Here is a 16,619-nt window from a genome sequence, read left to right as displayed (position 1 = left end):
AAAAAATCCCTGAAAGAAGCAGGGAAGAGAAAGAGAGAGAGATAGAGAGAAAGAAATCCGAAAAATGAAAAAATTTCAAATTTTTTTTGGTGTATCAAAGGACGAACGTGGTACAACTTGAACCTAAAATTTAAAAGGTTATAAATATAAAGGTTGAACCTGAATTTGTTTTCTCTCTCTCTCTCTCTCTCTCTCTTATCAATTCCGACCTCGCTTTCATTATTATTATTTCTGAAATTCGGATGCGAAAAAAAAAAAGGAAACCGGAAAAAATTTTCCTTTATTATAAAGGGATAAAATAAAAATTCCAAAATCGTATTTTGTTTTTTAAGGTGGCACACACAACGAGCCTTCCAGGCATTGTTTTGTCTTATTATGTATGTTCTCAAGGGTACAAACCCGTGGAAAAAAAAAATAAGAGACACACACACACAGATAGAACACCACACTATAATTTGTAAGAGAGAGAGAGAGAGAAAAACAGACACAGACACACATAAGACGTCTGGAATCCTCTAGGCGTTGCCTAAACAAATCAATTATTCCAAAATATTTTTCCATAATTTCAACTCTATCAATCATAGTAATAATAATAATGATCATAATAATAATATTTCGATTACGAAATAAAAATAAAAAAAAAAGGAAAACTTTTTTTCTTATTCTTTTTCTTCTTCCACTTTTTTTTTTTTTTTTGGTAAAAGGACGTGGAAATAATAAAAAACTTTTTTTCTTTTTGTTGTTGTTGTTGTTTAATCCTGTTTTAACAGGAAGTGACGACAAAAATTATAAATCCCTTTATCAACCAAATGGACAGGTGACCTTTCGTAACTGCGTCATTTCGTAGTAGTATTAGTAGTAGTAGTAGTACAACCTATTTTTTGTCGTATTTATTATCACGAAGGTAAATTTTGATTGACAAATGATAAAACGCCATTGGTTAGACCTAATAGACAAAAACAACTTTGAGAGAGTGAGGGGGAGAGAGAGAGAGAGTGAAAACATATATTAAACCTTTTTTACGCTTCGAGACCACCATTACCATTCGCAACCTTGCGTCTAAAATTACCTTGCTTAATAACAAATAATTTTTTCTTCTTTTTCTAATTTATTTTCTCCCTCCCTCCCCTCTCTCTCTCTCTCTCTCTCTCTCTCTCTTAATAAATTAAATTTTATTTATTTATTTTTTCGACACGAGACAAAAATACAATAACAAAGCAGACAAACTCAAATTACAAAGAAAAGAAAAACAAAAACAAACACAAATAAAAACGAAAAAAAGGCCATTTTATTAATTTGCAAACAACGTATGAGGGGAGCCCTCACCCCCCCCCCCGCCAAAAAAAAAAAAAATTAAAGACAAAAATCAACGAGTAATTAATTTTCTTTTCCATTCTATTTCATTCTCTCTTTCTCTTCCTATTCATTTTAAAATGCATTTTAACATGCATGCGTGCATTTCTGTTGATGAATGACGACGACGACGACGACGCCGATTTTAATCTGTCGGAACATTTCCTCATCATCATCATCATTATTATTTTCCCCTTCTCACGTTACGACAAATATATATATATATATAACCTCAACATGTCGAATTTATTTATTTTTTCGAAAATTTCAACCATTCGTACTAGATTCGTACGTTCGTCCGTTCGTTCATTTTTCGTGCGTATGGACCATTCATCCAAGGCGAATGTACTGATCAAGAATGCAGTTTGTTTATTTGCACGCATATTGCATATTTCAAGGTATTCTCTCTCTCCCTCTCATTCTCTCTCTCTCTCTCCCTCTCATTTTCTCTCTCTCTCTCTCTTTCTTATAGAATCATCTTTTTTTCAAGTTTCACACACGTGCATGGCTTTCATACGCACACAACACGACCTTTGCGAAAAAAACCAGGCAGGTTCCGCGTAAACATGGTACAAAAAAAAATCATTGACTATTTCCAGTCTCGCTCGTCATTATTATTATTATCATTTATGTGATTTCAAGTTCGTTTTGATACCTCCTGTTTAAACTCATTCAAGACCTACTTCTTTTACGTCTCTCTCTCTCTCTCTCTCTCTCTATTTCGACAACCTGCCGTTTAATATATTCGCAATAAAAAAAACTTGTGACGTAGTTAAAAAAAACATCGTTTTTTTTTTTTAAACTTTGCTGGAATATTTTATTTTCCAGATTTTCGTGTGTGTCGAAAGATGACACGATCGATCGATCGATCGTTCGATCGATTCATCGATCCATTCCATTTTAATTCGGTAAAAGCGCGCGCGCACACGCGCACACACACGCACAAGAATTTCCACATTCCATCATCAACTTTTAAAACTTTTTATTTTATTTTATTTTTTTTTTAAATGCTAAATTTTCCTCCACGTTCAAGGGTAACGACAATTTTTTTTTTTTTTTCCTTCATTTTAAACTTTATATATTTATTTAATTACACGGGGGGGGAAAGAATTTAAAAAAAAAAAAAAAAAAAAAAAACGAACCGAAAATTTTTTTATTTTCAGGTATATCCCTCTCGCAGGAATGAAAATAAACAATAAATAAAAATAAATAAATAAATTGACGGTTTGTAAACATTAAAAGATTAACGGGGTTTTTAAATAAATTAATAAATTATCCATAAATCATTCGGTCCTTGGGCACAAAAAAAAAAAAAAAAAAGAATCGTAGTAACGTGTGAATTAACAAATTCCGCCATTTTTCATCATCCATTCAGACGACACACACGCCCGTGAGACAGAAAGAGAGAGAGAGAGAAAAACAAAAAAAAAAAAAAAATTCGACCCGTACTCTTCTTCTTTTATTATCATTATCATTATTATCATTATTATTATTAATATAAATTTTAACAAAACCTTATTATTTCTTTTTTTTTTTTTTAAAAAAACGACCTTTGACGAGTTTAAACAAACTCGTGATACTTAATATTGTTTTAAAAAAAAAAAATTTATTTATTTATTTTTAAATGGAAAATTCCTTATTTAATTTGAGAATGTCTTCCCCCCCCTCTCTCTCTCTCTCTCTCTAACTAATTAAATGAATTTACGACGTTATCTAAATCATTGATATTATTATTATTATTATTATTATTTTAATACCGCGTATCAATTCGAATCCCCTCGTCGTCGTCGTCGTCAGTGTTGACGACATTCGTTGTTTTTATAATAAGGCAATCATTATTATCAATTTTTTTTTTTTCCCCCTTTCGGGTTTTTTTCGAAATTTAGGTTAAAAAAAAGAAGAAATAATAATAATAATAATAATTTTTTTCTCTTTCGTTTCAATTGTATACAAAAAAAAACTAAATGATATTTATTTATAATTTTTTAAATATCGAGTCGGGTAATAATAATAAATCCAAATTATGTATTATTAAGTAATTATTAAGTTACGACAACCCGTTATGAAAAAATGAGAGAAAATTATTATTATTATTGCTTCAATGACTTTTTACTTTTCAGTTAGAAATAATAATAATAATAATAATAATAAATCGATTCGTTTTTTGATTTGCGATGTGAGATATTTCTATACAAAGAAAATTCCGAATATCCTAAAGAGAAAAAAAGTCTGTCGCCATTTTAAAAAAAAAATGGAAAGAAAAAACAAAAAACAATGAACTCAAACGTGCGCGAAAATTACTATTATTATTATCATTATTACTATTATTACTATATTATTATTATTATTATTATTATTATTATTATTATTATTATTATCATTATTATTATTTTACGTTCGAGAATCCTCCGTACGTATTTCCTTTCCTTTCTCTCAATTTTGCAATCGATTGTAATTTATAAAAAAATTTTTTTTTTTTTTTTTTTAAATTTTTTATGCACTGATTCTCCTCCTCCATTATCATTGATAACGATTCGATTTTATCAGTAAACACGCACACGCACACACACACACACACACACCGTCCATAATTTGTTTTTGTAACGAAAAATAAAACATCTTCTTCCAAAAAAAAGAAAAAGGAAAGAAAAGCCTGTGAAAACTGACACTTTCCATGTCACACCAAGGGAGTACAAACAATAATATTTATTAAAAAAAAAAAAGAAAACAACTGAAAACCTGAACGAGAGAGAGAGAGAAACAGAGAGAGGAACAGAAAGAGAGAGAATGAGAGAGAGAGAGAGAGAAACAGAGAGAGGAACAGAAAGAGAGAGAATGAGAGAGAGAAAAACAGAGAGAGGAACAGAAAGAGAGAGAATGAGAGAGAGAGAGAGGGAGAAACATTAACAATTTAAATAATAATCAAAAAAATAAATAAAATTAATATTATTAATTATTACTCTTTGTTATTTAATTTTTTTTTTTGTTTTTCTCGCCAACGAAAATTTCAAAAAAAACGGTTTCTCTTTTCTCTCTCTTTCTTTCTCTTTCTCTCTCTCATTTGAACGAACGTCAAAACCATTTAACGCCTTATTTACATGTTGAAAATTTTTTTTTTTTTTTCCCGATAATTCAGGAAACTTGAATGCGTCGTTAATAATGTAATTATTATTACTTTTATCTTATACGTGACAAAACTTTTCTCTCTCTCTCTCTCTCTCTCTCTCTCTCTCTCATTCGTTTAAATGGTACTTATTTAGCTATGGCGACCTTTTAAATTTCATTAACTGATACCACCTGATTAACGAAAAAAAAACCCTCGTCGTTTCTACATATCGGGCTTGACACGAACGAAACAAGAAAAAAAAAAAAAAAAACAATCGTACCTTAATTTTTGAATCGTACCTTACATTCGAACCTTCACGCGCACGCGGTAGGTATTGCGAGGGATGATATAAATAATTTTCTCATAAATTTCATATCAAGTAATAAAATACAATAGTCAAGAAAAAGCGTGGAAATTTAAACGCCTCCGACGAATTCGAATTCACGAACAAACCCACAAAAAAAAGCGAAAAACAAAAAACATAAATTTACCATCTGAATGAACTTTGACCCGAACGGGGCGGCATTCAAATAAGTTTTTTTTTTTTTTTAATACGTAGTAAAATTGAATTTTTCATATTTATGAATACATAAATTAATAAATCCTTTCACCAACTTTTTTTTAAAAAAAACTTCAAACATGAATATTAATAACAAAAAAAAATTTTAATTAATTACTTAACGAAATAATAATAATAATAATGATGATGATGATGATGATAATAATGAGAAAAAAAAATCCTGAATCGTGCCTTGGAATATATTTCAAAATCTTTTAATCATTTATTCTCAATTTGGAAAAATTTTTCCTTTTCATTTTCCCCTTTTCCCCCCTATCATTCTTTTTTACCCCCCTCTCCTCCCCTTTTCCTCCTCGCCTCGCTCGCCCTCCCAGATAAAAAAAAAGTAAAAGTATAGATTTCAAATAATAATCAAATGTCGCTAAATGATGCAAATAATTTTCTCTCGGTCAGAGAGGTCAGCAGTGAAAAAAAAAAAAAGATATGATGACGTCGTGTGGAAAGATTAAAAAAAAAAATTCATTATTATTATCATTATTATTATTATTATTATTTTTTTTTTTTTGCAAATCAAATAATTATGCTTTGTGTTTATGAAAAAAAAAATAAATAAATAATAATAATAATTATGTAAGATAATATTTTAGCATTAAATGTCCGGATTTTAAAACAAGGTAACAAATTAATCTGACAAGGCAACATACGACTACGTACTACGACCGCAACAACAAAAACAACAACAACAACCATACCAACAACAACAAAAACAACAACAACAACCATACCAACAACAAACAACAACAACAACCACACAAACAACAACAACAACAAACGCAAAAAAATTTTTAATACGTAATAGATTAATTAAAAACAATACACGCCATGAAAAGATGTAAAAAAATAAAAAATAAATAAAATAAATAAATAAATAAATAATGAAACTTATTAAAATAATAATAATAATAATAATAATAATAATAATAATAATAATAATGATAATGATAATAAACGACGTCAACATTTATAAATCTTTTCGATGACTCAAAACAAAAAAAAAACTACGTTCATTTTACATTTTAGAAAAAAATTATATCGGATAAAATATTATTTAAAGACGCCATATTTTTATTAATGATATAATAATAATAATAATTAATTAATTAATTAATAAATATAATAGGACCTAAATTAGTCAATAATAGTCATCATTTAACAAACTAAAAATTATGAAATTGATGAACCAAAAAAAAGGTTTTTTTTTTTTTTTTTAATAATTTTTCCTTACTGAACCTTAAAACTACCATCATAAAAAAAAGGCACGCATACTCTATATAATTATGTACGTGAATGAATGAATGAATGAAATAATAATGATAATAATTAACTCTAATTAGGTCATCATACAGGTAAATGACTAAATCGGTCATTAAAAAAAAAAAAAAAAAATTAATAATAATTACGTTATCGAAATTTTTTTTTTTTTTTTTGAGAAAAACTAATAATAATAATAATAATAATTAACGTAACGTGTGGGTCCTAACATTGACAAAAAAGAAATTTTTTTTTAACATTTGACCCCCCCCGATAGATATTTTACGGAAGTAGATAAAAATAAAAAATATGGAGGACGACGATGTTAGTTTTCACCCAATAAAAAAAATTGATAAATCTTAATATTATTATTATTATTATTATTATTATTTAATAATGACACGTTTTTTAATCGTCGTCGTTGTAATAATAATAATAATAATAATAATAATAATAATAATAATAATAATTTTTACGTGCGAAGAAAATCCTACTTATTTATCCTATACTACTAAAATCCTATTTATTTATTTATAAATCGCGTATCTCTCTCTCTCTCTCTCTCTCTCTCTCTCTCTCTCTCTATCTCTCTCTTTGACTTTTAAATATTTAAATACAATAAAATATTAATTTAAAGTTTTTTTTTCCCCCTATCTATGTCAGTGGTGAGAAAATTAAATAAATAAATAAATAAATGACCCTTTTGCCCTGGAGTCTTTAGAGTATTTTATTTATCCAATAAATAAATTTCAAATTTATTTATTTATTTATTTATTATTTTTATAATAATTATTATTTATTAAATTGAAAGAATCAAAAAAAAAAAAAAAGAAAGAACCAAATGGAATGTGAATAATATTTTATATCTTATCATTCATTAATCTGTATCCAACTATCTATTGATTACTATCATCATTATCAAATGCATGCTTACATGTGCCCACTATTTATATATACATATATATATTATTATTATTAATTTACAAGTCAAATTCTCTATCTGTTGTTAATAATAATATTAATAATAATAATAAGGAGATGATGGCCTTCATAAAATCAAGCCTAGCAACACATTAATACACTTGGTATTATTATTAAGTAAATTTTAAAAAAATTTTCATTTCCCCCCCCCCTCCTCTTCTTCTTTACCTGCATTTAATTATCAATTAAAATATAATAACAATAATAATAATAATAATAATAATGATAAGTATTTTTTTAATTAGGTAAATAATAAAAGATTCACTATAAGTTTGAATTATTATTTGAATATGTTCCAGGTTTTTTTTTTTTTCCTTACTTGCTCTTATATAATATTTAATATGATTTGTCGCATAAATGTCATTAATAATAATAATATTCCCTTCACTTGTTTAATTACTTTATCGAATAATTCCACAAGTTGTAGTAAAATAAGAACATGAATGTAAAAGCTAAATGTAATGTAGTGGTAAAATTTCATTAAATTTGAGATTAAAATATCATTATTATGTTGTTTAATATATATATATATATATATGCCTTTCATTTTTCCCCTGTTTTTTTTTTTTTAATGATTAGATTTCGAAGATTAGTATTAGTTAATAAATGTCATGTGTTTGTCTCTCTCTCTCTCTCTCTCTCTTGTAAAAACTAATGAAATATTATTTAGTCACATTACTTCTCATTAGTATGTTCATTTGAAAATAACCCATGTGACTTTGAATATCATTTTATTTTACAATAATGTGTAAATGAATTAAAATTAACAATTAATAATAATATTAATTGTTGCTTAACAATAATATTTTACAGATAATCTCTCCCACACACATACATATATATATACACACATTATTTTTTTTTTTTTAATTAAAGTGATAAGTTTTATTATAGATAATAATACTTATCTGATGAGTTTGTGATTGATTTGTTAATTCACAAAAAAAAAAAAAAATTAAAATTTAAAATTTACGTTTGATACACGTAAATTTTAATTTTCGCTTATCAATTCAAACACATGAAACTGTTTATAATAAATAATTAATGTTTAACTTGCTTACCTGCTTTAGTCGCTGCATTATCAACTCCATCATTTTCTAAATTTTTTTGCAATTCATTATAAATAACACTAACTGAATTAATTAAACCGAAAATAAGGCCGTTACATGTAAAACTAGCTAAAACAACGAACCAACGTCTAACACTTTTAGTTGCAGGTTCTTCAGGTACTGTATCGGCATTTCCATTTTTCATTAATTCGATCTTGATTGTATTTTTTTCGACTATTTTCCCACCGTCGGAATCATTTACACCTGTCGAATTCATTATGTAAAATGATTTTCATCACCGTTCTTCGGTCCGTTGCTTTGAAGGAGTGAGAAAGAAGTTCAAACGTTACTTTGGTGACTACATCCTCTCCATGCTGTTTCGTTGAATTTTAAAATACAATGTTGCCAAATTTATTAAGCGCGCGCAATTAACTGTTTCCCGGTGAATGCGGCAAATTTATTTGCCGCGTCATCACTTTTTTTTCTTTTTTTTAATTATACCTGAATTTTTCTTATAAATAATATCTTTTTACAATTGTAAAATAATTTTAAAATATTCCTACGTAAAAAAGGTAAAAAAAAAAAAAAAAAAACTCGAATATGATTCCTGAAGTGCTTCAAAACACTCCGAAGTTATTACAATTAAAAGTTTATCTGAAATTTTATATTGTTAATTAGTTACCATATTTAAATTTACCGCCATTTTAATTATCCAAAGAAAATTTACTGTTAAATATACACAGCCTAATACATTTTGAAAAAAAAATTCGTTGAAAAACATTGTAAAAACCTTTCTCTTATTCTTACCTTCCTTTTATATATATATTTCCGCATTATTAAATATCCTTTTGGAAAATAACTAAACACGCTACGTGTAAAAAACAAATGCAGAATCATTTGCAACATTTATTTCTTCAATTAACCTCCATTGATGTCGTACTAACTTTAATATCTTTTTTTTTTATATATATTAATATCTTAAAAATTGCAACAGATAGAAAAAAAAACTTGGTAATCGAAAATCAAACTCATTATGAACCTTTAAAAAAAATTTTCAATTTTTCTATTTAAAACCGTACAATACCCATAATAATAATAAAAATATATATTAAATATACAAAACCTTTTTTTTTTTTGGTGAAAACTTTAAAATATACATAACATTTAAAAAAATAAAATTTATTTCGCATTCAAATCCGACGCATACTTTTTCAATTAAATAATTTATTTAATTTTTATATAAATGTTTTTCTCTCATTTACTGTAAAAAAAAAAAAAAAAAAAATGTAATTATACACCGATTGCTTTAATCAGTCACTTTTCCAGAATTTTTTTTAAAATTGAGAGCCGTTTCTTTTATCGATAACATATCATCATCTAACAATTGCTCGATTTTTAATTTTTCTTCTGAATCTGTTGTGGTTAAAACTTTGAGAACCAAATCTGAAAATTACAAAAAATTATTAAAAAAAAGGTTTTTGGGGGGGTCAACTCGTTTTGACGAGTAAAATAATTACCGTGATATTTTTGCAAAGCGCTAAACGTTTCCGATGGCAGACTGCTTTGTAAAAATGACAAAATATTTGATACGAATTTTCCTGATGCGTGCAACATAGTTTGCGTGACCTCTTGGAAAATGATTAAAGAAGCCACGTGTAAAACAAAAGCAGAATCGTGTGCGACATTTAATTCGTCAATTAACCTCTGACGATGTTCTACTAATTGTAATCTGGAAAAAAAAAATACAAATTCATATAAATGCTGTCGTTCGATAAGTTTAACAAAACACCAACAGTATGTACAGATACAAACTTTTCCTTTTTCTTATCAGGTTTTTTCAATAAGATATCACAGAAACCTGGACCGACAACGTCATCAATTATATTTAGAAAATCATCAACGGAAGAACTTGCAAGACTTTTATTTAACGTTTGTAACGGTTCTTTACGATCGTTCGACATGGAATTGGCTATTTTCGTTCTCAATTCCGGTGTCATTTCTTTTCCCTCGTATTTTCCATCATCTTCGACGACGCATGTGAAAATTTCTTTTGCTATATCGGTGCATATGGTTTTTAATAAATATTTCGCCAATTGCTGTTGCACGTCTTTCGATGGAAATTGTTTGTAACCCTTTTCGAACATTCTCACTTTGAGAACCAAATCGTTGATTTTATCTTGTAATTCGTTATGTTTTTTCCTTCTATCTTGATTCGTCGAAGCTAGGGTTGATTCGAAAATGGTTTTCGCGCTTTCCAAAGCCATGCCGTGTAATTTCGGATATAAATATTCTGCGATGGCATCAATCAACTCGTCCGAATCTTCTTCGTCGAGAAGTTCTTCTTTTCTCAGAATGTCTTTTATGTCGTTCAAATCCAAAATTTCAAGTTTTTTATTACCATCTTTTTTTTTCGCGTTTTGTTCGTCGGAACTGTCGTCGTCTTGTACGTTTTTACCATATTTCTTTTTGGTCGATTTAGTTTTTGTTTCTCTTCCTTGAGTGCCTCCACCACCTTTTCCTTCTGCTGCTTTTCTCCTTCTTTCTTCTTTCCTATCAGCTTTCGAATCTGCTTTTTCATCATCGAAACTATTTTTATGTCCACTTTTATCTTGAGATGAAATAAATTTAAAATAAGCACCAGATGTGACACATTCTTTAGCTTTGTTTTCAATTTCACTGTCGAATATTTTAAACAAACTTCTCAAATACTGATCTGTGACAGCTACGGATGATGCAAAAACGTATAAATTTTTATATGATTTTTTTTTTATAATTTCATTTAATATTAATTCTGCGTCTTTTTCATCTGCAATAGTTGGCAAAATTGGCAATATGTTAACAAACGTAGCTGTTGAAATAACATCTTCAAGAGCTCCTTCGATTTGATCGAATATAATTTCTCCGACAGCACAAGAATCCAATTTGAATAATTTTAAATTTGAAAAATTTTTTTCTATGAATTTAGCAGGATTTGAAATTCCAATATTTGACAAAACATTATATTCTAAATAACCATTTTGATTATAAAAATTTCGAACCCATTCCAACTGAGACTTTAAATATATTGTAGGTGTGAAAATCGATTTTGTACCTTCCTTACCGCTGACAGTACCGGCAACATCTTTATCGTTATTTAAAAAATTAAGTACAACTGAAAATAAAATTTTTACATTTATTGATTTTTTTTTTTTTTTTTTAAATAAAGAAAAATAAAAAAAAAGCATAAATGTACATACAGTAAAACAGGTGCTCTTCAATACTGAATAAATTTAAAATAACTGAAACAGGAGTCGGTTTTGTTAATGCTAAAAGTCCACCTTTAACAAGACTTATGTTACGAATTTTATACGCTTCTGTAAAAAATGCATGACTGTCATGTGGATCTTCCTGAGCAATAATTGTTTTTCCTAAATTATTTCCAAATATGGTTAATAAAAAATCACTAGGCAAATCATATTGACTTGATAATTCCGATATAGTAACTCTTCCTTTTAATTTTAATTTTTCATTAATTTCCTCGCAGAGAAAATTAATATAATTATTATGAATTAGCTGTCCATTTATAATTGTCGTCGCAGAACTTGATTTTCCAATATCAGCTGCTTTCGACGAAATGACATTTAAATCGACTGATAATATTTTCGATAAATCAACCAAATTGATTCTTCCCTGATGAACGAATAATTCATCCTTAATTTCTTTAATCAAATGTTCCGGAGTGATGTACTCTTTTCCATCTGTTGTAAACACAACTTCAAGTTCTCTGCTTTCAATAAGTTTACTGATGATTTCAATGCAATTTCGCTCTGATAATCTAAAATTTTATAGAATTCGAATTTTAAAAAAATTAAGTAAAAATCAACAATAACAATAATAATAAGCATATGCGATTAAGACACGATAGTTATCAATAAATATATTATTAATATGTCAACAACAAACCTCTGAACTCCTGAACTAAGTTGAGCTCTTTGAAAATCTGCTGCCAATCTTTTAATTTCTTCCCAGTCACCGGAAGACATTATTAATAATAATAATAATAATAATTAATTCTAAAATAATTAAAAAAACTTAATATTTGTAACTGAGTTGTAATATTGAAACTATTCAAACTGCCAACGTAACATTTTATTTCATTTAAAAGTTACAAGCATCGAGTATTATTTATTTGAATCCTTTTTTTTTTTAAATATTTTATTAGAAAAAGCAAAAAAAAAAAAAATTTAATGCGTCAAACGAAAAATAATAATTTAAAATCGACTCTTACGACAGTTAAAAATGATTAAGGGGAAATAAAAAAGTTTAATTTCTCATTTCTCTATCGCGATACTCGTTCGAGGTATCGAGTTTTAATAATCGAAAATTTTTATTCAAGATAATAATATTACCGCGCTTCTTTTTTTGGCTTGGTTTTTATCCAAATTATTAATTACGTCTTGTACGGTGAAATAAATTATATTTTCTCATTTTAAAAACATTTCACATTTATTTAAAATTTATTTTTAAGTGATTTTTTTTTTAGCCAATAAATTTTAATTTAGTTCTGTGGTTTATTTCGTCAACTTGCCTGCTTGTTGCACGTTCCTATGTCGGCCAGCAACTTTCTTAAATTCGTATTTAACAAATTTCGTTTGAAACCGTTGCAAAGTATGGCTTCTTTAGATACTGTACAAAGATTAGAAACAAGAGCGACGCAGGTTGAAAATTTAATTTCTGCTTTAAAAACTGAGGTAAAAATTAATTACCCATGTTTTTTTTTTACTTGACTTTTTTTTATAATTTAATTAAATGAATTTTTGAGGTTATAAAAAATTTAATGTAATTTGAGCATTATTTTTTGATATTTTATATTCATTCTTTAAAAATTATATCAAAAACCTTAATTACTTGTCATTTTCTAGTAACCGACAAATAAGAACTCTTTTTTTTTATTTATTAATTTGTACACCAATTAAATATTTTAAATGACAGATTCAAAAACCATATTGAATGCATATGACAATGAAATTTGCATCATAAGTAATCAGACAATTTCATTAAAATTATAAAAATTAATTGTATGGTTAAATTTGTTTGTCATTAGGTAGTTGAATTGCAGAAAGCTGCAGCATTTTGTCAACAAAATATGCAAAAAATAAATGTAAATACGGTTGAAGAAATAAAATTGGAAAACGATAAGCTAAGAAGAGAAATTGAAATTTGGAAAGGACGATTAATTCAAGCCGAAACTAAATTAGGAATTGAACAAGTTCTGACACCAACAATTACCAAAAAAGAAACATCTGCCGAACCTCCACCTAAGGTTACTCAAGAACCTAAAGAAAAAGAAAAATCAGTTGAGAAGAAGAAACCAGAAAAGGTTAAAGCTGCAGATGATGAAAGTAAAAAAGCTAGTAGCAAGCAACAACCGACTAAAGGGAAAAAAGAAGATGAGCTTCCTGTTGATGTAAGAAGATTGGATATAAGAGTTGGTAAAATAATTAATGTTAAAAAACATCCAGATGCTGATTCCCTCTATGTAGAAGAAGTCGATGTGGGAGAAGACAAACCAAGAACGGTTGTTAGCGGTTTGGTTAAATATGTTCCAATCGAAGAAATGCAAAACAGAATGGTTGTCGCTTTATGTAATTTGAAACCTGCTAAAATGAGAGGTGTCACATCTGAGGCCATGGTTTTATGTGCTAGCACTCCAGAAAAAGTTGAAGTACTTACACCTCCACCTGGAAGCTGTCCTGGAGATAGAATAACAGTCGAAGGATATCCAGGAGACCCTGATCCCGTTTTAAATCCAAAGAAAAAAATATTCGAAACTGTTGCTCCTGATTTGAAGACTGATGGGAAAAAAATAGCAACATACAAAGGTGTGCCTTTTTCTGTGACAGGAAAAGGAGTTGTAACAACTCAAAGTTTGATAGAAGTTCAAATCAAATAATCTCCCCCCCCTCTTGCCCCCCCCCCCGTTTTTTTTATTAACTATAGAATGTTTTTGATTTATTCATTTTTTTTTTTTTTTTTTGAACGTTTGTCAATAAATTCATATATACTCTTTTAAACTTTTTATTATAATAAATTTTTTGAAAAATTTATTTTATTTTTTTTAACTGTTTTAAGGTCACGTGGTAAAATTTAATTTTTCTTATTTAAAATTTAAACTTCAATTTTTACATTAGTAGAAGAAAATTTTAGTAATATATAAATATGTGAACGTGTCTTAAATGTTGCGCCCATGTTTAACATATGATAACGTAGTCTACGCATGCGTTTAAACTTGGCCAAGAATATTCCTATACCGCAAGAACAACAACAACAACAACGTGAGTTTTTCATTTCAGTTATTCAATTGTGGCAGTTGGAAGTTCGCGCGCGTTCTAAACGATTCGAATTTTACTTTATTTATTTTTGTTTAAAAATTCGAAATAGTTTTTGATTCAATTTCAAATAGTTCGTTTTCCCCCCTTTTAAAAATGACTTTTTGAAAAAATCCCAATAAATATTTTTTTTTTACGCGGGGGCGGCGGCGGCGGTTCCCGTAATGGGAACAAGATCTTTATTATCTGGGCCGCAATCGAAAACGTCTTCCGAACGTCGAATGGGATTTGGACACCTCGAAGTTAAAAAAGAATTTAGGATAAAAAAAGAAACGCCAGATGATGAGATAAAGGTGAGAGAGATATAACCAAAAAAAATTGTTTTTTATTTTTTGACAGTCTGAATCGTTAAAAAAAAAAAAAAAACGAACGCCATGATTAAATGGGAAAATTTACATTCGAACATAAAACGACCGTTACAATTTCAAAAAAAAACAAAAATGGCGGCGTAAAATTAATTATTGACAGCTAGTTAAATCTCACAGTTTTTTTTTTTTTAAATTAACTTTTATTACGTGAATATATACGTGTAATTCGACACCGGTCACAATTGTTAAGAAATGTTTTTCGAAAAAAAAAAAAAAGAAAAAAATGTATATAAAAGAAATTATATGTAAAAGTTCAGAAGTCATCATCATCATCATCATCATCTTTGTTGTCATTGAAATATCATATTTCAAAAAGGGAGTTTTTTTTTTAAAAAAAATTAAATATTTAAAAAGTAGAAAAAGGACTCTTAGTTTTTTTTTATTAACGTCAGGTCAAAGATATTTAATTCTTTTTAAATTTAAATAAATTTAATGAGATTTTAACTTGTAAGAAATTTAAAACTTAACGTGAGAACCAAGATTAAGAAAAAATTTTTTTTTTTTGTGGAAATTTTTCATTAGTTAGTATTATTATTTTTTCTTTTTGTTTAATGCGTGTTTTTAAAGCACTTAAACGAAGAAGGGGTGTAGGGGGTGAGGACCGAAAAAAAAAACCCCAAAAAAATTTTACTTGTACTTACGTTCATCTTGAAAAAAAAACCGTCACTAATTTATATCCAAGGAATAATATCATATTTCAAACTAAAACTAATTTGCATACACATCCAACTTTTAATATTTGACTCCTTGTAAAAATATCACATTTACAATATGGTCTATTGTTTTATTTATCTTTTCCACCATTTTTTTCACTTTTTTTTTTCACTTTTCGTTTTACTCTAAACCTAATTTAACGTATGTAGGTTTCATTTCAATTAAATTACACAAAAAATATTATAAATGATTCGATTGATTCATACGTTTATAAAACACGCGTTGCACTTTTTAAAAAATATAAATTCTCACCGATTAATTATTGAAAAAAACTACTATTTAATTTCGATTTTAAAAAATAATTATCGCGAATGCTTGTGTCACCACCGTTTCCATTTTCAAATATTCACACAGCCTTTCATAAACGACCTCGTTGTCGTCTGTTTTTTCGCGGGTTTGAAAAAACCATCGTCTATAACCACGACGATTTCAACTCAGATGTAAACATTGCGCTAATGACGTCACATCACGAATATGATGAAACGTTTACATATTATGATAAATGGCGAATATTGTTTTGTTTAACAGTAAAGCCTAATAAATAATAATAATAATTAAATTTATTTAAACGAATAATAATAATAATAATAATTAAAAGAATTTCATGCCAATTTTTTTTTTAATAAGTTTTTAAATTGTTTGTTTATATGGGAAATATTATTTAAATATTAAATATATATATAATGATTGGCAATCATTGAAATATAAGTAACTGGGCAACATTCCATGTAACAAAAAAAAAAAAAAATTCCCATTTTTCTAATTTTAAAAATTTTAGGTAATTGTCCAATTGTAAAGTATTTTAAATTCAAACAAAAAAAATTTTTTCTTCTTTTTCTTTTTTTTTTT

The 16,619-nt window shown here is 27.4% G+C and overlaps 4 protein-coding genes across 4 annotated transcripts; 2 read left to right on the top strand and 2 right to left on the bottom strand.

Annotated features, from left to right (window-relative positions):
• Positions 1-8,281: 8,281 nt before the first annotated feature.
• Positions 8,282-8,597, bottom strand: Phum_PHUM212260 (uncharacterized protein; the record flags this gene model as incomplete). The annotated part of the gene is made up of 2 exons (XM_002425572.1): positions 8,282-8,295; positions 8,333-8,597. The coding sequence occupies 2 exons, from the start codon at positions 8,595-8,597 to the stop codon at positions 8,282-8,284; spliced, it is 279 nt and encodes a 92-aa protein (XP_002425617.1).
• Positions 8,598-9,626: 1,029 nt separating this feature from the next.
• Phum_PHUM212250 (uncharacterized protein) lies at positions 9,627-12,342 on the bottom strand (the record flags this gene model as incomplete). Its single annotated transcript, XM_002425571.1, has 5 exons — positions 9,627-9,763; positions 9,838-10,049; positions 10,133-11,471; positions 11,557-12,134; positions 12,263-12,342. The coding sequence occupies 5 exons, from the start codon at positions 12,340-12,342 to the stop codon at positions 9,627-9,629; spliced, it is 2,346 nt and encodes a 781-aa protein (XP_002425616.1).
• Positions 12,343-12,906: 564 nt separating this feature from the next.
• On the top strand, positions 12,907-14,252 carry Phum_PHUM212240 (methionyl-tRNA synthetase, putative; the record flags this gene model as incomplete). The annotated part of the gene is made up of 2 exons (XM_002425570.1): positions 12,907-13,050; positions 13,404-14,252. The coding sequence occupies 2 exons, from the start codon at positions 12,907-12,909 to the stop codon at positions 14,250-14,252; spliced, it is 993 nt and encodes a 330-aa protein (XP_002425615.1).
• Positions 14,253-14,852: 600 nt separating this feature from the next.
• Positions 14,853-15,066, top strand: Phum_PHUM212230 (uncharacterized protein; the record flags this gene model as incomplete). The annotated part of the gene is made up of 2 exons (XM_002425569.1): positions 14,853-14,981; positions 15,028-15,066. The coding sequence occupies 2 exons, from the start codon at positions 14,853-14,855 to the stop codon at positions 15,064-15,066; spliced, it is 168 nt and encodes a 55-aa protein (XP_002425614.1).
• Between the last annotated feature and the right edge of the window lie 1,553 nt (positions 15,067-16,619).

Source organism: Pediculus humanus, genomic scaffold (assembly GCF_000006295.1).
Source record: "Pediculus humanus corporis 1103172107561 genomic scaffold, whole genome shotgun sequence".
NCBI classification, from domain to species: Eukaryota; Metazoa; Arthropoda; class Insecta; order Psocodea; family Pediculidae; genus Pediculus; species Pediculus humanus.
This window is presented reverse-complemented; position numbering and strand designations above follow the sequence as displayed.